Source organism: Bubalus kerabau, chromosome 9 (genome assembly GCF_029407905.1).
Source record: "Bubalus kerabau isolate K-KA32 ecotype Philippines breed swamp buffalo chromosome 9, PCC_UOA_SB_1v2, whole genome shotgun sequence".
Taxonomy (NCBI): Eukaryota; Metazoa; Chordata; class Mammalia; order Artiodactyla; family Bovidae; genus Bubalus; species Bubalus kerabau.
In genome coordinates, this window is record NC_073632.1 from 68,693,695 (window position 1) to 68,714,794 (window position 21,100).

Here is a 21,100-nt window from a genome sequence, read left to right on the forward strand (position 1 = left end):
TGAGCCTCCATCCATAGTTCATCAGGCACTCTGTCTATAGATCTAAATCTATTTCTCGCTTCCGCTGTATAGTCATAAGGGATTTGATTTAGGTCATGTGTGAATGGTTTAGTGGTTTTCCCCACTTTCTTCAACTTAAGTCTGAATTTGGCAATAAGGAGTTCATGATCTGAGCCACAGTCCACTTCCAGTCTTGTTTTTGCTGACTGTATAGAGCTTCTCCATCTTTGCCTGCAAGGGATATAATCAGTCTGATTTTAGTGTTGACCATCTGGTGATGTCCATGTGTAGAGTCTTCTCCTGTGTTGTTGGAAGAAGGTGTTTGCTATGACCAGTTTGTTCTCTTGGCAGAACTCTATTAGCCTTTGCCCTGCTTCATTCCGTATTCCAAGGCCAAATTTGCCTGTTACTCCAGGTGTTTCTTTGGAGAAGGCAATGGCACCCCATTCCAGTACTCTTGCCTGGAAAATCCCACGGATGGAGGAGTCTGGTGGGCTGCAGTCCATGTGATCGTTAAGAGTCGGACACGACTTCACTTTCACTTTTCACTTTCATGCATTGGAGAAGGAAATGGCAACCCACTCCAGTGTTCTTGCCTGGAGAACCCTAGGGACAGCGGAGCCTGGTGGGCTGCCGTCTATAGGGTCGCACAGATTTGGACACGACTGAAGTGACTTAGCAGAAGCAGCAACCAGGTGTTTCTTGGCTTCCTACTTTTGCATTCCAGTCCCCTCTAATGAAAAGGACATCTTTTTTTGGGTGATAGTTCTAGCAGGTCTTGTAGGTCTTCATAGAACCGTTCAACTTCAGCTTCTTCAGCATTACTGGTTGGGGCATAGACTTGGATTACCGTGATATTGAATGGTTTGCCTTGGAAACGAACAGAGATCATTCTGTCGTTTTTGAGATTGCATCCAAGTACTCCATTTTGGACTCTTTTGTTGACTGTGATCACTATTCCATTTCTTCTAAGGGATTCCTGCCCACAGTAGTAGATACAATGGTCATCTGAGTTAAATTCACCCATTCCAGTCTATCTTAGTTCACTGATTCCTAGAATGTCAATGTTCCCTCTTGCCATCTCCTGTTTGACCACTTCCAATTTGCCTTGATTCATGGACCTAACATTCCAGGTTCCTGTGCAATATTGCTCTTTACAGCATTGAATCTTGTTTCTATCACCAGTCCCATCCATAACTGGGTATTGTTTTTGCTTTGGCTCCATCTTTCTGGAGTTGTTTCTCCACTGATCTCCAGTAGCATATTGGGCACCTACTGACCTGGGGAGTTCATCTTTCAATGTCCTATCTTTTTGCCTTTTCATACTGTTCATGCGGTTCTCAAGGCAAGAATACTGAAGTGGTTTGCCATTCTCTTCTCCAGTGGACCACATTCTGTCAGACCTCTCCACCGTGACCTGTCCGTCTTGGGTGGCCCCACACAGCATGGCTTAGTTTCATTGAGTTAGACAAGGCTGTGGTCCATGTGTCAGATTGGCTAGTTGTCTGTGATTGTGGTTTCAGTCTGTCTGACCTCTGATGCCCTCTCTCAGCACCTACCGTCTTACTTGGGTTTCTCTTACCTTGGGCGTGGGGTATCTCTTCATGGCCGCTCCAGCAAAGCACAGCCGCCCCTCCTTGCCTTGGACGTGGGGTAACTCCTCTCAGCCACTGCCTCTGACCACTATCTTCAGTGGCAGCTTTATCCTCACTTCTTTTAAAAAATACTTTTAAAATGCTTTTTATTATTTTAATTTTTTTTCTTTTATTTCTTTGGCTACACCGTGAGGCATGCAGGATCATAACCGCTGGTGCACCAGGGAGTTCCCTTATGCTCACTTCTGCTCAGGGAATCTTGGAGAAGCTATGTGTGCAAAAAAACTGAGAATCACCCCCATTGGATATGCAAGACGGCAACTTTGTCCACCAGCTCGCATCCCCCATCACGAGGGGTACTCTCAGAGGCTTTTATTCCCATAGCCCTAGTACCTGTCTGTGTGCCAAAGAAAGCCTCCAGCAGAAAAGAAATGCCCACACCTGGGCTTACTTCTTTCTCTCCCGCTCTTTCTCACCTGTCTTGCCTGAGGAAATGGTCTCTTGGATTTGTTGCACTGTGGTCACTGTCACTGCAGAAGCAGCAGAGGGCGCCACTCAGGGTTTCCTGCTCCTGGAAGTTGAGAATGGAGTTTCTTAGTGTGCACTTGTGGTTAGTTATCGGGCTGTTTTGAAGCATTCCTTGCCTTGGTTGGAATCCCAACCCCATTTTTATGTGTTTATTTATTTTTGTGTGTGTGTGTGTGGGGGGGGGGGGGGTTGGGGATCTGGAAACATCACCTGAGTGGATGGAAATATTCTGGGGGCTAGTTATCTTAATAAGTTTAAAGGTAGTAAACTTTGAACTTCCTGACCCCTGGGTCAGGAAGACCCCTGGAAAAGGGGAATGGCAACCCACTCCAGTATTCTTGCCTGGAGAATCCCATGGTCAGGGGAGCCTAGCGGGCTACAGTCCACGGGTCGCAAAGAGTTAGACACAACTGAGCGACTATCACTTCCACTTTCAGGGGTAGTAAAGGAACCCACTGCCTTATCCTAACTGGTATATACATAATACTGCTCCCAATACTTTTACATATTAGTGCTGATGATCTGAAATGTGCTCAGGACTTGGATTATATTTTATTCTATTTTTGTATCATTAATTTCTGAAAACGCAAGAAAATTCTCCCTTACTATTCACCGTTTAAAATTTACTTAACATTGAAACACTGAGAGTGTCAATGATTGTTGAATTTCTCAGCTCCGAGGTGACCTGAGCCGATGATAACCCCTCTGAAATCAGGGACTTTGTTTTCCCTGGGGCTTATGACAGTAGCTTAAATATTTCCTGAATATCTTTTCAGTAAATATTGATTGATGGGTACTGTGACCTGGAGATGTAAGCTAACCTCCAAGTCAAGTCTGACTCCATTCAGAGTCAATTTAATAATGCCTTTTGGGGAAAAGATACTAATAAATATTTCACTGAAGGTATATCTTAATTGTTCTTACAATTTTTAATTCTGAAAGATTTTTTACAAGGGCAGTTCAGTTGTTTCTTCAAAACTTTGGGGTCATAGACACTTTTGAAAATGTGGTATATACTCTGGAACCTTTCCTTTGTAAAAATATATATTCACAAGACTTTACCTGCAATTCCTGAAGCTCAGCTGCAGACCTTCTAGGGAAGTCTATGGACCTTATGTTTTCTCCTCTACCGCCCCCTACTGGCATTTCCTCACTATGGCTGACTTGAAAAGGCTTCTAGGTGGCACTTAGAAATATTTTTTTGTTTTCTTCTCCAGGGCTGATTGACTATAATTTTCATTGCTTCCGGAAGGCCATCCATGAAGTTTTTGAGGTGAGAATGAAAGTAGTGAAATCGCGAAAGGTTCAGAATCGGCTGCAGAAGAAGAAAGGAGCCACCCCCAACGGGACACCTAGGGTGCTGCTGTAGGTGAGGTTTCAGGAACATCTTTTGAAATCAGACGTTTCATTGAAGCTGCTGCTATGTGTTGCACTAAAGGAAGAGGAGGAAGGAGATTGGGACACAAGACATAACGTTTGTTGTAAAAAACTCAAGAAGAAGAAGGAGATTGGGACATATGACATACGTTTGTTGTAAAAAAAAAAATCCTGCCACCCTTTCTTTTAATCTTCTCTTTTTTAAATAAAGTAAGCACTTTGAAGCAAAACCTTGTATATTAACAATGAAGTGAAATCTACTGTAACTTCATTACACAAATGTAAACTTTTATGGTCTGTAGTCAGAAAAAATCCTGTGTGCATACTGCCAGGAACTGTATATATTTTGCACTTTTTCATGTTTTCTTTTTCTCATGAAACTAAACTTTGATAAAACAACTTTTCTAAGCTTTGTTCTGTCCTTGGTGTCTAGGACATGCATACTGAGTCCGTATCTATGGGGCAAATGGAAATTAATCAAAAAGTGATGGATAAGCAATGACTTTTTTAAGCATGAGAATCTTTGCTACCAATTGTTGAGAAAAATCATTTTTCCATGGAGGAACAGCTTGGGGCAGCAAGCTCCAGGAGCAATAAGACCTGTCCCCTGTTTATAACAGATATAAATAGAAGTTTTATAGAATAATATTAGCACCAAACTAGACTGAACTTATCTAAACATTTCTATAGCTGTGAGAGTGCTTCCCTACCTGACAGTTTTTATAAAACTCTTTACCTCAACAGACATCTCTAAAATCATTTTATACAGAGAGGTTATTTCTTTCTGCTGTGTTATTGTTGTCCTTTGGGACCATCTTTCCAAAATGGTGCCGATCACTGGAAAGAAATTGGAATGTTGCTGAATTGCAGAGTTTCTGAAGGCTTTTCTGTACCTGCCACCCAGGCTAAAGTAATATCAGAAGCTACATGGTTTCCCAAATGGAGGTGACTGGCAATTGCAGATTTAAAAATATATCCTATACAATTTTTCGCCTCTGTGGAATGGGCCTCTTGCCATGCAAGAATCCAAATGTTTATTTAGGACCAGTTTCTTTCTTTCTTTTTTTTTACATTGCTCCACAACCACAGGCAATATTTCAGTTCTCTGCCACAGAACTGAATCCTGGTGGGCTCCTTTGTCACCTCTGAGTCTCCTCAGCTGTGACAGTGTGCCTCATGGACTCTGCTTGTCCCCACCTTACGACTGAACTAGGGCTCAGCTCGCCAGCAGCATGCTCTGCATGGCTAAAAAAGCCGTCCTGAAAACTGCTGAAGGGCAGTGGGCGAGGGTGACCAGAGGAGGGATTATAGTTAGCTATGTGTCTGTTTCTATGAAATTCTTCCTCTTATGTTTACGTTAGACCAACAGCAAGTGAAGAGATTCTAAATCTACCCCCATCCCAAACCATTCCAAGTAGATAATTCTAGGTCCATCCCAAGGCTCAGTGCCCTAAAGCATGTTGGCGAGTATTAGAAAATATTCATATGTATATATTTTTAGCAGAGCCTTGTAGGGATAGCAATGCTGATCCTAGCAAAAATGGATAGTTCCTAAAGCAACTTTTCCGTGAGACTGTCCGTGGCTTCTTTCTACCCTCTCCTCGTCCATTCTTCCCAAGTCCTATTCCTTTGAGGCTGGAAACTGCAATTTAAGGTGGTAGCTGATTTAAGGCTTGAGCCCTCCCAAGGATCTGTGCATTTTGGAAGGAAATTTGTAAAAATCATGAAGGTGCCCTAACTCCCTTCCTCATGATTCCTGCTCAGAAGCACTGTGTAGGATCCCAGGGCTCCAGGGAAGTCTTTTTTCCTAATTTCCAAACCTATAACCTGTTGGGCCTTTGCCAGCATGGTACCTGGAGGCTATTCTTACAAATCTAATTCTTTAATACTTTTTACACAGTGTTTCTTTCTGAATACGCAAATACAGAATCACTTTTCTAAAACAACTTTATCCTCAAGATAGAGACATTTGCCTAACTGGTAAATCACATGTTACTTAGGTATATATAATATTGTAACTAGGTGGAGCTTCCATTTAAGCTGGGTATATGATAGGTTTTGTTAAATGTGCCTTAAATGCCTACTACTTCAAGAGCAAATGATTCTTTGAGGGAAAGGCAAAGTTAATGCTATGGCATCAGACCCAAGTTCATGGTAGTAAGTGCACTCTTTGATTAATGACACTGATATATAGACTACTGCCTCAAAGCCGTCAGCATGGCGATGACCTCTTAGTTAAAGAAAATGTAGGAGTTACGTCTAAGCATTCAGTTTCTGAAGTCTGTGCTACTGGAATCACAAAATCTCTTCAATTCCTTTTTCACTTGTTTTTGATACGGGACTTAGCTTTCTTGTGTGTGATCACTTTCACGTCTCAAATCCACGGCTATAAATACATATAAGTATACAAAATAATGTGTAAATATGAAGCTCAAATACACGGCTACGGTGACTGCTCTGGAATATTTCTGCTCATTTTCAAAGGTTGAGAACTTGACCTAGAGGTTTTCAGGGCAATTAGAACTTACATGTAGGGGTGAGACTCTGAATTATCATCTTTGTTTAGTTTCAGTAATATAGATTAGCATATATAGCCAGAGTGGCATATTTCTTTTTTTTTTTTTAGAGTGGTGTATTTCTGATGGAATAGACATTAAAAAATGGTTGACATTCACAGACAGTACTATTTTGTGAATATAATATATTTTGGACCCTTAAATATAAAATAAATAAAAACACAGCAATATTGTTATGTACGGGTTATATGCGAACTCTGAAATATATTCAAGAAAAACAGCTGAATTGTCTTGATTATTAAAGTATGGTATACATTCAATTCACACAGACTGGATGTAATTTGTAATCAAGTATAATATTCATTGGGCTTCCCTGGTGGCTCAGTGGTAAAGAATCCGCCTGCCAACACAGGAGACTCGGGTTTGATCCTTGGGTCGGGAAGATCCCCTGCAGAAGGAAATGGCAATCCACTCCAGTATTCTTTCCTGGGAAATCCCATGGACAGAGGAGCCTGGCTGGCTACAGTCCATAGCATTACAAAAGAGTCATACATGACTTTATATATACAAGTGACTAAACAACAATAAAATTCAGTATTATGTTTTATTTGAGCAGTATGTTATTTATAACCATTGTTAAACCATTGCTTTCAAGAATATTAGCTGCCAGTTTAAAAGCATGTGTCATGTGCTCATGATTTGGTAAGGATCTCATTTTATTTCAGGCATATTCATAACTAATCTTTCTGGGATCAGAATGGTCTCTTTCCTGAAAAGGAAGCATGGTCTTTCACGTTTGTGAGGTTGTATATACTGTGCATGCATATCACTGCTTCATCAGACCTATTGGTTTTGTTAGATAAATGTGTTTGTCCTAATTAACCAGCTCTCATATTAGGGAAATGAGGATAAATTTCTCTATTTAAAGTTGGATTTACATTTTTTTTTTTTAAACTCCTCTCTCCATGGGGCTGCCCAGGTGGCTCAGATGGTAAAGTGTCTGCCTGCAATGCAGGAGACTTAGGTGTAGGTTCCATCCCTGGGTTGGAAAGATACCCTGGAGAAGGAAATGGCAACCCACTCCAGTACTCTTGCCTGGAAAATTCCATGGATGGAAGAGCCTGGTAGGCTCCAGTCCCTGGGGTCGCAAAGAGCCGGACATGACTGAGTGACTTCACTTTCATCTCTCCATACTTTTGATGGGGATGTGCTTGTTTTGGCTATAGAACTTAATTCAGTAAACTTAAAGATTTTGATTCTTGCTGCTTTGGCCCTAATCCCCAGCCATCTAAAAATTCTTTACCTAACAGTCCACGTTTTGATTCTTAGTAAGATTCCGCTGTATAATGACTTTACAGGTCCACTCAAGAGTTCTATGAATAGGCTAGCATAAGATGTTATATATGAAATCCTGTTTCTGATTGGAAAATCTAATCTGAAATAACTACTTCCAAGATTTTTAATCAGTGGTGATATTGAGTATAGGGGAAAGAAAATGTTGTCCTTAACATTATGATATAGGAGTAGATAATGAGTGCACACAATATGCCGTGCAATGCTCTTAAGTGTTTTACATAATTACCCTCATAAAGCCAAGAAGTGGGTACTGTTACTCTATTTTACAGTTGAGGCAACTGGGGCCAAAGAGATGCAATGACTTGGTTAAGATACTGCTAGTAAGGCACGAGGCCTGGAGTCTGACCTAGGAATCCACTCTGTCAACTACTGCTCTAAGTACCTCACCAAATGTCCCTTAAAATGCCCTCCTTTTGGGAATTCCCTGACGGTCCAGTGGTTAGGACTCTGTGCTTCCGGTGCAGTGGGCAGAGTTTCCATCTCTTGTCGGGGAATTAAGGGCTTCCCTTGTAGCTCAGTCGGTAAGGAATCTGCCTGCAGTGCAGGAAACCCGGGTTCGATCCCTGGGTTGGGAAGATCCTCTGGAGAAGGAAATGGCAACCCACTCCAGTATCCTTTCCTGGAAAATCTCATGGACCGAGGAGCCTGGTGTGCTGCAGTCCATGGGGTCGCAAAGAGTCGGGCATGACTGAGCAACTAACACTAATTACACTTACATGCCAAGAGGCCAAAAAAAAAAAAAAAAAAATTCCCTGCTTTCATGAATAGAGAGGGACTTGAAGTTCAGGTTTCTGCTGCATGGGCTTATGAAGACTGACATGCTGAGGCGTTTATATATACAAGAATCAATAGGTACAGTCTTCTAGTGTGCTTCACCTGAAGGAGAAGCTCAACAAAGATGCTTTTTTTCTTCCTAATCCATTAAATAATTCTAATGCCAAAAATAATATTAACAGCATTTAAATATCAGAAAATGTAAATACTTTTTATAGCCATTTGATTTTTTTTTCTTTTTTTTGCGGTGGGGGGAGCTGTGTGCAAGGCTTGTGGGATCCTTGACCAGGGATTGAACCTGGGCCACATTAATAAAAGCACTAGTCTAACCACTGGACCACCAGGGAATCCACAAGCCTGTTGATTTTTTAAGAAGCAATAGTATATCAAGCTCTAAGAAAATCAAGAGAGAATAAGCCTTTGATCTTAGCTGTATTCAATCTTTACCTTGATTTTGTAGTATAACAACTTAAAACACTGATCTGGATGAAAATTCTAAAAGATACATTTCAACCCTAATCCTTCAGACCTGTATTTAAAATTGCCACTAACGTAACCTTGTTGGACTCTTCTATAAGAGGAACCTCAAATCTAACATGTCCAAAATGAACTGGCTTCTTTCTTTACTAAATCTTGTCTCCCTGTGATGATGTGACCATCCTCCTCCCTTCCCTGCCAGAAACTTGGGTCTCTCTTTTTTTCCACAAAAAGCTTTATTGTTTCCATTTGGTCTGAGGCTTGGGAGATTGCTCCAGGGTGGTTAGAAAGCTGCCAAATAGCTGCAGGAAGAACCCCTAACACCAGAGGGCCTCCTCAAAGTCAGATGGACTCTGGAGGCTCCTAGTTCTGCTTGGAGGGTGAATCTTTCCAAGAGATGCTCACCAGCCCAGCCTGGGAACCAGCCAGTCTGGGGAGGTCAGTCACGTGGTTGCTGACTTCTTGATGAGTTTCACCTGCATATCCGGAAATGGGGGCAGAACCCAGGGCATGCAGACCCAAAAGGGCTTGAGGCAGTTCCTTTTCCATGAGAATGGTAGCTATCTAGGCTCCTGGGTTTTACCCACCCTCATCCTGGGGAGGCTTTTGCACCTCCCGGAAGTGGGTCCAGCCATTGTACCTGTTTTGCCTTTTAAGAGGTACTTGGTACCTCTTCTTGAATAGTTTGTGGAAGAATGACCCTCGCCCACCAGAGCCGCATCGTCACCATTCAAAAGAGCCCACAGAGAGGGAGGTGTGGGAGTTCTGCAAAGGCATGTTGACCAAGAGGCTGATGGTGGCCTCCATCTTGGTATAACAACTCTGATGAATCTGGGAGCTCACAGCTAATTGGTAATGAAGAACTAAGCTCAGAAAATGGTGTTGGCAGGCCCTGGAGGCTCAGGGTAACTGAATGGCTGATTCCGAAGGTTGCGACTGGAAGAGGTTGGAGGCTGGAGCAAAGGGCATCCCTGGGTCCGTTCTGTCCAATTATTGAAGAGAGATCTGAGGGACCACCAAGCACACTGCTTGAACCTCAGTCTTGACTCTTGCCTCCGGCTCACTCCAGGCAATCCCCGAGTCCCTTCAGCTCAGCCTTACAAAGGTCTCCCGGGTCTCTCCTCTCCACCTCCCTCCAGTATCCTGGTCAAGACCACCTTCTCCTCATATTTGAATTTCAGTATCCTCTCCCAGTGTCCCTCCGCCTCAGCCATCCATCCGTTCCATTCTCCACACCAGACCTGGACTGACCACCTAACCATTCTTCGGACCACATCACCGCTTGCTCATTAACACCCTTTGTAGGTTTCTACTACAAATAGCTCTCAAACTCCTCAATGACATTTGCAAGACCCTGTCTGCCCAGTCCAGACCCCTACTCCAGCCTTGGTTCCTTCTCCCTCAACAGAGCTGCTCTGGTGGCCCATTCCTTTATCAGTCATTTTCTGAGATATAATTTTCTTTCATTCAACAATAATTGATAGGATATCTATTACATGCCAGACCTTGTGCTTAGTAAAATAGCTCAGAGACAGACACTGACGATGCAAGGATTTTGATATCTGAAAATAATAGAAAATAAACCAGTTTTAGGCCCTTCAGATATCAGTATTTGCAACCTCAGTTGTATTGAATCTTATATTCTCCAGCAAAGACCATGGAGGGCCATAATCAGCATCTGAGAAGTTGAGTTGTTCTTCTAAGATCCGACCAATAGTGATACTTAATATATTATTAACATAATAAATCATTAATCTACTGTAACTATTATGTTGGCCAAAAACTTTGTTCAGGTTCCTGAACAAACTTTAGCCAACCCAGTAAATATAAGAAAGAATGTGAAAGTAAAAATGTTTACTGAAGTAGTGCCTTTCCTTGTAATTGAGAAAAGAGGTACATTATCTTAAAACTGTGTTGTGTTACTTTAATGTTCACACTTTTCTAACTTAATCCACATGCAAAGTCAATATGATTTCCAAATTAGATTTAATAAAGAGTTTATCTTACAGATAAACTTTAATTTTTTACTTTAATAAAGTTTTCTTTTTTTATTTATTAAAACAAAACTTTTATTTTAATAAAATGTTTATAATACAGAGCTTTTCAATCTTTTATACCAGGAACTGTGAGTGCTGGCCAAGGTGATGTTTATATCCTCCTAATATGTTGATATGAGTTACAGTGGAAGATGTGAGGCAACGCTGATATAGGAAATAAGGCTAATACAGAGCTTTTTATTCATTTATTTGGCCGCACTGTGTGGCTTGTGAGATCTTAGCTCCCCAACCAGGGATTGAACCTGCACCCTCAGCAGTCTTTATAGAATATTATGCTTTTTAGTTTCAATAAATGATTTACAGTTAAAGCTGAGATGGAGTTTGGTCCTCAGTGTTCAATCTTGAAACTATTTTAAAAAGCAGAATGACCTTGTGAATTCATACCCAAAGCAATGTTTGAATGGGATGCTTAAAACTGCCATAGGACAGAACTGTAGGAGTTAACCCTTTATGAAATCCATTTTTAACTTTTTACTCTGAGACACAATAAATACAATTTCACATTGCAAACTATCATGCCCTCATACTTGCAGATATTACTTTTTAAAAACCTCTCATTAAGTACTATCCTGTCTACTTCCAAGGCATTCTAGTGTTTTTCTCTTTCCTTTATACAAAAAAAGATCTCACAATCCACTCTTGGGTCATGGCCTGCCATTTGTAAGCACTGCTAGAAGAAACCCACTGAGAAGATCAAAGATACCTAAGGATTTTCTTTCTAACCTAAAATATTTTCCTTCTCTCTTTTAATTTTAAGATCTTAACAAATGTAGGGAAATTCTGAGGAAGTTCTTTAATTTTCCTTTCATTCGATCCAGGCTTTCAGCTGTGTGGATCAGAAAAATCTCACTTTTGCTGTCAGTGGAGATTTTACTGCATCTCAGGAGCCATTTGTTAAACAAAGGACAGGTGTTTTGTTCCCTCGCATATTCACAATCTCCACAAATAGATATTCTTATATTTCTAATACCTTTGTAAGAAGCTTACTACTAATGATTTCCAGTGCTTGTTCTCTGAGGTCATAACCTCAGAATAATTAATAAATATGTCTTCACCATTTTCCCCTGATTCCACTAGGTGGCCTTTATAAGAAATTTGATAAAAATATATAAGAAATTTGTCTCATCGCTTGAGGTCCTTTCAAGGGATAGTGTCTTCTTGGAGTATTTTCTTTAAAAAGGACAAAGACAAAATATAAGGCAACTGTCTTCTGAAGAATGATATTTTGGGGGAAAGTTTGCTTTCTATCCTGGCATATATGGTGTATATTTCCATTTAAGAACATTTGCACCTAAAGCCCACTTCAGCTTCTGGGGAAGTCAGACTGGCCCAGATGTTTTCTCACAAGATGCGATAAGGCAAAGTATGGGATACCCATACCTTTTGGTTATTTTATGATGAAAGAATACATTGTAGGGAAGTCCAGGACCACTTTTTTTTTTTTTTAAGAGGTGGATGACTTGGTTATTATTCAAAATTTGCCTATAATTGTAAAGAGAATTTTACCAGGAAGCAGGTAAGGTTGTTCTAAAGGCGATAATATTGTCTAATGTTCTGTGGCTGTAGAATTACTTTGAGTTCCATAATTCCTGTATGCCTTGAGCATCATCAATAGAATGTTTCACACATCTATGGACTGTGATTTTTTTGGAAAGTTTGTGGATGCTATAGTGGTAAATAAAACACAATTTTATTTAAAAGTATTGAACTTTTGATAGTGGGGTGGTTTTTTGGTCATTTTGCATTTTCCTAATGAATAGGAACTGAAAATTCTGTGACTGTAGAGAGCAGAGTTTTCAGCTGTTCTGACTGATCTGTAGCTGACCAAGTGTTATCCCTCAGCAAGTGGCTAAAAGGAGTCCAGAGAATGCCAAACTGGGGGCAACAGGATATGGGGACACAAGATAAAAAGGCACAGACTGAGTGGCAGAGGGACAGGGCCCAAAGAGCTATTAGGAAAGGACTCAAGGTGCGAGGGAGGAAACACGGCTGTGCCTGGCTCTCCAGCTGCCGTCATGAAGCACCTCTCACCCATGAACACCAGTTTTATCTTAGTTGCAGGTGTTTCCTGTAGAGCCAAGTTTAGCAAATGAAAGATCTCATGTCAAACTCATCAGTTCATCAAAACTAAGGCGTAAGAAATAAAGTATTGTCATTTTTGTTGCTATTTCTAAAAGCACCTTTATTTTTAAAAAAGAAGAAATGCAATCATGCAAATAAAGCAAAAGCACAATACTAAGCAGGTTTGCTTTTCCTCATCCCTAATATCAGAAGCTGTAGTTCGTGGGGGGGGGTGGGTAATCAGATAAATTCAAAGATACAGTAGCAAATTAGGTTTTCAAGAAAAGACATGATTTTTAAGAAAGTCATAGTAAAAATGATTTTAATAACGTTGCAAACAACTATTAGAAAATGTTTCTTTGCTTAATAATGGGGAAAACTTTTTTTCTATATTTACTTGGCTGCGCCGGGTCTTAGTTGCAAGACACAGGATCTTCAGATGCAACATGCAGGAAATTTAGTTGAGGTATCCGAAATCTAGTTCCAGGCCCCCTGCACTGGGAATGCAGAGTGTTGGCCACTGGACCCTCAGGAAAGTCCCAGGGAAAACTTCTTGAAATGTGGTACAAGTCATCTGGTGGATGAAAAGTGTTCACATAGAATGAGCAGGGAAGACATATTTTGACTATAGCAGAAATTAAGAAAGAAAAAACAAGCCGTTTTCTCCTGGATCCCTCAAATGGCCACCAGATGGTAGACAAAAACAAAACCATTATGCCTGCAGTGCAGTAAGGTGAGGCATGAAAGCAACCAAGAACTCCTTTCTGGCTGACTTTTTTTTTTAGGTAACCAGAGTTTAAACGAGTGCCCCTGATAACGACCAACATCTCCTAACATTAATACCAGCCAGCAAATTAGTACCATATTAACCACTACAAAGGGGAAATCCTGGGGGGAAGAAAATTGGAAAATCTACGGCAGGTTCTTTTTTTTTTTAATGAGAAATCAAAACCTCACAAACTATTCAAACTAATTAATAAAATGTTTATAATAAAGTCCATATATGGCTTTTTGAGATTTTTTTCAATTTGCATTATATACTAGGAAGACACTGACATAAAATTTGTCAGTTCAAACTCTTAATTCAACTAAGTTAAATTTTAAAGATCTAATTGGCTTTATTGAATGATTCATGAATTGGGCAGTAGGAAGCAGAAAGGAGTTCCAAGGAGCTGTACAAAATGGAAAGCCTTAATAGGCAGAACTGGGGAACGAGTGCATCGTTTCAGTTTTAGATAACCTACCTATTGGTATGGCAGGGGACTATGTGGAAGGTTACCTCATTGGTGCTGCCCAGAAAATTCCAGGCTGACCAGTTAAGAATGCATTCTTGGAGGAGGTTGTAACTGCAATTAGGTTGGGTATTGAATATTGGTTTGCTGATGGGGGGCTTAACACAAGTGACTCCATTTTGGGCCTGCCATTTCTTTTTTAACTATACAAGTTATAATAGCAGTGCTGCTTCCAAAACAAGTAATTCAGTTAGCTGATGACAGATATTTTTAGCATAAAAAATTAAACAATAGAATTTCAACTGTATTATACCTATGCTTCCTAAACAAAGGCTAAAGGTAACTACAGTGTTAATCATGGTCATTTCTGAACAGGTGAACTATAGGAGAGTTGTATTTTATTCATATTCCAATATTGAACAACAATCATGTTATTACTTTTATGACCAGGAAAAAAACATTTCAGGAATTCCCTGGTGGTCTAGTGGTTAGGACCCCTGTGCTTCTACTGCAGGGGGCTCCGGTTCCATCCCTGGTCTGGGAAATAAGATCCCGCATGCCCAGCAGTGTGGTCAGAAGAAAAAAAATTCTAAGGGCAGATTCAAACAGTTACTAATATGGGAAGTGATGGAATGAAGAAACAAAGGAAAAACACTCAAGAAATAACAGTGCAGCCAGAAATCAGAGTTCTAGTTCCTCCTCAAAGGAGATATATAAAACAATATATCTCTTTCTATAGGAACTAAGGCGCCCCACTCAGGTGGAGGATGGTAACTTCAGTCAGTCAGTTCAGTCCATCAGCCATGTCCAATTCTTCACTACCCCATGGACTGCAGCACGCCAGGCCTCCCTGTCCATCACCAACTCCTGAAGTTTCCTCAAATTCATGTCCATTGAGTCAGTGATGCCATCCAACCATCTCATCCTCTGTCGTCCCCTTCTCCTCCCTCCCTCAATCTTTCCCAGCATCAGAGTATTTTTCCAATGAGTCAGTTCTTTGCATCAGGTGGCCAAAGTATTGGAGTTTCAGCTTCAGCATCAGTCCTTCCAATGAATATTCAGGACTGATTTCCTTTAGCATGGACTGGTTGGATCGCCTTGCTGTCCAAGGGACTCTCAAGAGTCTTCTCCAACACCGCAGTTCAAAAGCATCAATTCTTTGGTGCTCAGCTTTCTTTATAGTTCAACTCTCACACCCACACATGACTACTGGAAAAACCATAGCTTTGACTAGACGGACCTTTGTTGGCAAAGTAATGTCTCTGCTTTTTAATATGCTGTCTAAGTTGGTCATAACTTTTCTTCCAAGAAGCGTCTTTTGATTTCATGGCTGCAGTCACCATCTGCAGTGATTTTGGAGCCCCCCAAAATACAGTCTCTCACTCTTTCCATTGTTTCCCCATCTATTTGCCATGAAGTGATAGAACCACATGCTATGATCTTAGTTTTCTGAATGTTGAGTTCTAAGCCAACTTTTTCACTCTCCTCTTTCACTTTCATCAAGAGGCATTTTAGTTCCTCTTCACTTTCTGCCATAAGGGTGGTGTCATCTACATATCTGAGGTTATTGATATTTCTCCCGGCAATCTTGATTCCAGCTTGTGCTTCATCCAGCCCAGCGTTTCTCATGATGTACTCTGCATATAAGTCAAATAAGCAGGGTAACTTCAGGCTGAGCACAAGATTCCTGGTGCACCACCTTGTTACCTCACCACCAACCAATCAGAAGAAAGTCACACACCTGGGAGCCCTAAAACTCACCAGAAAATCATCTGGGAATTCATGTTTTTTTGAGCAGGAGCCACTCACTCTCTTAGCTTGGCCCTTGCAGTGAACTGTTCTCTGCTCCAAACTCTGACGTTTTGGTTTGTTTGGCCTCACTGTCGGGCACATGAACTTGCAATCGACAGCAGTTCAAGAATACCTCTGAGGTTCTAAGAAGCATGTTCCTCTTTTCAAATGACAGGGAAGAAAGGCTTTACATGAATATAAGACAAGAAAGACAGCTTGATTCCTTTTTATTGCAGTGAAAACAATCCCAGTTTCAGAGTCAGAAGACCTGGACTTGAATCAGGGTCCTTCCACTTTCTAGATAAGTAGCCTTGAATGTAAGTCAATGAAACTTGAAGAACCTTTGTAAATTGGATTTCAAGGTATTCAAATCAAGAAATTAATAAAAATCTAAAAAACTTCTTTTTATCAATATGATAAAAAATAATATGTCAGAAAGATATGTCAACTGGAAAAAAATGCACATTCTAAATGTTGAGAATTCTGTTTTATTTGGTGGCCTGAGGACTTTAGCCTAGGATGCTGCCTCTCAGGTATCTCTGAGGAGTCATTCCAAATTGGTAAGAGAGGAGCCAGGATATACAGGAGTTCTTGCTGGGAAAAAACCAACCAAACAAAAAATGTAAAAAAACATGTAATTGAACATCAAAAGATTACTGTTAATCACAAAAATACAGGTATCTCAAGTTAATAATTTTAGTACTTTTCTACCTATGAGAAGATGCAAGAGTCTGGACTCTGAAATTATTCTGTCCACTCTCTAGGGCCAGTATCCTGTTTTACTTTATCCTGAATTCCCTTCAGCGTGTACCTTCAATGGGCAACTGCCACAGCTGATGGCAGGCAGACATCCTTTGTTTACTGAAATGGTAGGCAATATTTTTGGGGGCCACAGATAAGAACTTTTAATGTAGTTGAAAACACGAAGAATTTAAGCTTGAGTTCTCTGAGACCTCAATTGTCTTCATCTGTAAAATGGGTATAAATAACTCATGTCACCACCAGTGAAAAGGCACAACTTTTCCCTTATGAGTTCTTGGCTGAAACCCCTTGCAACAAATGAATAAAAGAAGAAACAAGCTGAGTAACTCCCTGAGTCACTACCAAAGAATAATAGTATCTTCAGCTAAAGACAGAAGAAAGCTGTAGGGGGATTGAAGGAGGCCAGTAATGAAAGGGCACAGGGAAACGGGTAAAGGTTGTTTCGAAGATTTGTTAGTACCTCCTCCATCAACTTTCTCAGACACTAGTGGCTCAGGCCATAAAGAACACACCTGCAATGCAGAAGGCCTGGATTAGATCCCTGGGTTAGGAAGATCCCCCGGAGGAGGGTATGGCAACTCTCTCTGGTATTCTTGCCTGGCAAATCCCTATGGACAGAGGAGCCTGGGGGGCTACAGTCCACGGGGTTGCAAAGAGTCCATGGGGTCGCAAGAAGACACAACTAAGCAACTAAGCACAGCACAGCAAAAAAAAAATGTGTTTTAAAAAACGTGAATTTCCCTTCAGTTCAATTCAGTCGCTCAGTCGTATCAGACTCTGCGACCCCCAGGGACGGGGGAGCCTGGTGGGCTGCCGTCTATGGGGTCGCACAGAGTCGGACACGACTGAAGTGACTTAGCAGCAGCAGCAGCAGGAAACGGTAAATTCTACTCTGTTTTCAGAGATTCTCTTGTGCCTGCTCTTTCTCAAAAATATCCAGTTCAAGATAATCCTTATGCCAAAGAGGCATATTTTGGGGTGGCATATTGTTACCTTTCAAAAAGAAAGTTTTCTATTTTTATATAACAAAATAAAAGTTACCCAACCTGATTAATCCTCTTCATTCCACATGGAATTCTTTCCCTCTTCATCCTTTCCATCGTCCCAATCTCCCCTCTTTTTCTAAATCCTTGTCCCTTTTTAAGTCTTTTTTTGTGACGTCAGTTTATACAATGAACCCTGAAATGTGTTCTTTGAGGGGATACCTTTCATATATGTATGCTTCCGAACCCAATTCAATTCTTTTTTAAAAAAATCTCCCCAAATGCTTAACTAACTGCCTTGCACCCAAGCACATTTGTCTGGGGGGGAAAAATGCTATAAAAACCCTTCACATTCTCTTATCTCTGGATTTCTCCTTTCCTGCTTAACTGTTTCCACCCCAAACAGCTACCGATCTGAAAACAAAGCACTTGGCAGTAGCCGGGCCACACGGGCGCCGGGCCGGGGTGGCTCTGAACCGGTCTTGAGGACCTGGGCCCAGATACGCCCGCGGCGAGGACGATCGGGGCGTTTCGGGCAGCGCCTTTGCGCTGGGAGTCCCGCAAGCGCCTGGGGAGCCTGGGTGGGTCTGGGCAAGGGTAAGACCGGAGCGCCGCCCACTCCTGCAGATCCGGGAGTGCGCTTCGCGGGACCGGGGAAGTGACCAGTGGCCGAGCCGCGCCCCCGCCACGAAGTGACTGCCACGTCAGGACAACTTCACAAAACCTGGGCGAGGGAGGGTGACGCAGGCCGGGCGGCCGCGGCGGCTTTGGGCCCGCGGCCAGACGAGGAGGCTGACCTCCAGCCCAGCCGCGGCTTCAGCGACACCCCGGCCGGCGCCGGCGCCTGCCCGGCCCTCTGGGAGGCGGGGGAGCAGCGGAGGAGGCGGCGCCACCGCGGAGCGCGCGCCCTCCCGCCCCGCCCGCAGTCCCGGCCTGGGCGGGGCGGCCACCGCGGAGGCTCCTCGGCCAGACCCGGTCGGCCCGAACCGAGTTGAGACGCGGGAGGCGGCGGCGCGGAGAGGCGGCGACGGCGGCGCGGGCCGGGAGGCTGGAGCCGGGCCAGCCACCCGCCATGGAGACCCGCTACAACCTGAAGAGTCCGGGTGAGCGGGGCTGTGGGCGGGGGGCGGTGCCGCACGGTGAGCGCGATGGGGGAGTGACCCCGGACCCCGGGGACCCGCGCCACGGTCCCCTCGCGTCGGCCGCCACTCGCCGCTCCGCTCCCGGTTCCGCGCTCTACGCCAGCCCGCTGCCTGCCGGGCTGGTGCAGGCCGCGGAGCCAGGCGGCCCGGCAGGCACAAAACCTGGGGTCTCCCCTCCGCACCCCGACTGCCCTTCCCTCATTTTCGCCACGTAGAACTGGGTTATCAGCTCATCCCCGAGAACAGGTGTAATGGTGATGACCGTGAGTAATAGAGATCAACCCCTTGCCCTACCTGCGCCTTGAACACCGTCGTTAGCTCTTCTCCGTCGCCCCCACCGGACTTTTTATATATTAGCTGTTCGACTCACTCTCATTTGAGGATTTCGTTTAAACGTCCTGTTTGCAGCCTTTGGGGCAAATAGAATTACAGACATAAAGGAAATGTTCTAGACTAAAGCGGTTAACCAAAAAGCTAAGAAAACTAGTTGAGCCATGCACTTTAGAACTAACCATGATTTTAGCCATACGGGTATGATGTATGTATGTCTTTGTTCAGGCATAGAAACTTCTCTTCCTGTCTTTAATACCCCTGCTTCATTCACAGAAGCAGGCAAACAATCCTAGCCTCAAATACTTTTCTGGTGTATAATAAAGAAGCGGGCTTCCCTGATGGCTCAGCGATCAAGAATCCGCCTGCCAGTGCCGGAGACGCGGGTTGGATTCTGGTCCGGAAGATCCCCTGGAGGAGGAAATGGCAACCCACTCCAGTATTCTTGCCTGGAGAATCCCGTGGACAGAGGAGCCTGGCGGGCTACAGTCCATAGGGTCGCTAAAGAGTCAGAAACGACTTAGCGACTTAACAACAAAATAAAGAAGCACGACAAGTAAGCAGCTCTCAGATTAAGATAGGCTTGAAACCTTTGGATTCTATAAGTGGTATTGGATTTGTACCTTGATAGATTTGTTCAGAGGGAGAAACTCCACACTTTAGGTCTAAATAATCCTAATAAAGGATTTTAGTGATGGTTTGGCCAACCTTTATTGGTTCTTTTTTTTTTTTTCCTACCGAAGAAGCGACTTCTCAGTAAGAATCACCAAGATTAGCATGCTGTTGGAGAGAGTACTGTGAATACTGTGAATCTTGGATTTTTTTAACGACTTAAAAACGTAACAAAGACTGAAGAAAAGCCTGAGGATACTGATTGAACAGAGCTTTGTTAACTTGAATTCTGTCAGGCTAAGAAACGTTCTCCGGTAACCAAGAATCAGTCATAACGTTTGGGGGAGCCATAGACTTAAAAAAAAAATCCGCGGAAGGGTTTGGACTCTCCAAGAAATATGTTTATAGGATTCAATTTCAGTGGATTCACCACCCCTGCTATGCTCAACCCATCTCCTACGCCAGGGGGAATAAAGGGAGATGAAAGAGAAAAAGGGAAAGAAAAGCTTAATTTTAAGATTAGATGGTGGAATGTTTAGAATGTGAAAATTGTGCTAGATTTTAATAACAATATGTGGGTAAAATGTAGGGTGACTGGTCCCATGGTACCAAGTCCCTTGAGACAGCTGAGGTATTTAGTGGAATGTCCAGAGAATAATGAAAATGAGTAATAGTGCAATTTGGAATGGAGTGTTAGTGGGTCCCCAAAGATTGTTGTCAGAGGACTTTGCTGAGTTTTGATACCCGAAACTGTGATAAGCTTTTAAAATTCTTCAGAATTTTTGTTCTGTTTCTACACTGTATGACTTACTGTAAGGAAGGTACTGGTTGAACTTTCTTTGGTAGACATGCTTCTAACCGTATAATAAATTGCTTCGTCTTTTCAGTTTCATTTCCTCAGAGGTAGTGCTGTTGTTCTAAAAAGGAGTTTTTTTTTAAACTTTTTTTTTTAATTCGACAGATCATTTGGTGTTCATAGAAAAAGTGAATTAGCCGAAATATGGAACTTACTGAAAGTGAGGGAAGCACAGTGAAAATGTTTTCTTTGTTTTTTTTCTGTCTTGTAATACTTTTTAAGGTAATGAATGCATGAAAGGAAGTGGTTAAAAACGCTGCACAATGTAAGAGCTATAACCCTTTTTCTATCTGACGTGGAATTGTCTTAGAGGTATGGATGGGACAATTAAGACAATACAAATAATTGGTTAAAGGCCAGTTTGTTAGCATATGGATAGTAAATTTGTTCATTTTATAGATGAAACAATGTATTTTTAATGATTTTTCTAGAATGGACCTGTGATAATGGGCAGAACTCTGTGAGGCCACCTTAAGCCTCTGACTACCCGGTCAGTAGGTGCTTCTGGATCAGGCACCCTGCTCTCTTTTTTGGGTCTGTTTTGGTCTAAGTATCAGAGTCTCAGAGTACAAAGTAAGGGGACATAACGTGTAAAGAACTTCCTGTGGCCAGATTTCTTCAGAAGGGCCCTATCTGCTCGTTAGCAGATGG

At 42.3% G+C, this 21,100-nt stretch overlaps 2 protein-coding genes and 1 long non-coding RNA gene across 5 annotated transcripts in view; 2 read left to right on the forward strand and 1 right to left on the reverse strand.

Annotated features, from left to right (window-relative positions):
* RRAGD (Ras related GTP binding D) overlaps window positions 1–6,236 on the forward strand; it is a 38,114-nt gene extending 31,878 nt beyond the window's left edge. For all 3 annotated transcript variants that reach the window (XM_055535500.1, XM_055535502.1, XM_055535503.1), the window contains exon 7: window positions 3,341–6,236. In XM_055535500.1, coding sequence (XP_055391475.1) covers window positions 3,341–3,492 — 152 coding nt within the window. In that variant the 3' untranslated portion in view covers window positions 3,493–6,236. The remainder of the gene's footprint in view (window positions 1–3,340) is intronic.
* Window positions 6,237–15,974: 9,738 nt separating this feature from the next.
* Window positions 15,975–17,175, reverse strand: LOC129619408 (uncharacterized). The gene is made up of 2 exons (XR_008697866.1): window positions 16,987–17,175; window positions 15,975–16,358 (listed from the first exon to the last, which is right to left on the reverse strand). It is a non-coding gene; the product is annotated as an uncharacterized LOC129619408 (long non-coding RNA).
* A 1,165-nt stretch (window positions 17,176–18,340) lies between these two features.
* The window catches only part of UBE2J1 (ubiquitin conjugating enzyme E2 J1), a 28,473-nt gene continuing 25,713 nt past the window's right edge, over window positions 18,341–21,100 (forward strand). The window contains exon 1 of the mRNA XM_055535504.1: window positions 18,341–18,612. Coding sequence (XP_055391479.1) covers window positions 18,582–18,612 — 31 coding nt within the window. The 5' untranslated portion in view covers window positions 18,341–18,581. The remainder of the gene's footprint in view (window positions 18,613–21,100) is intronic.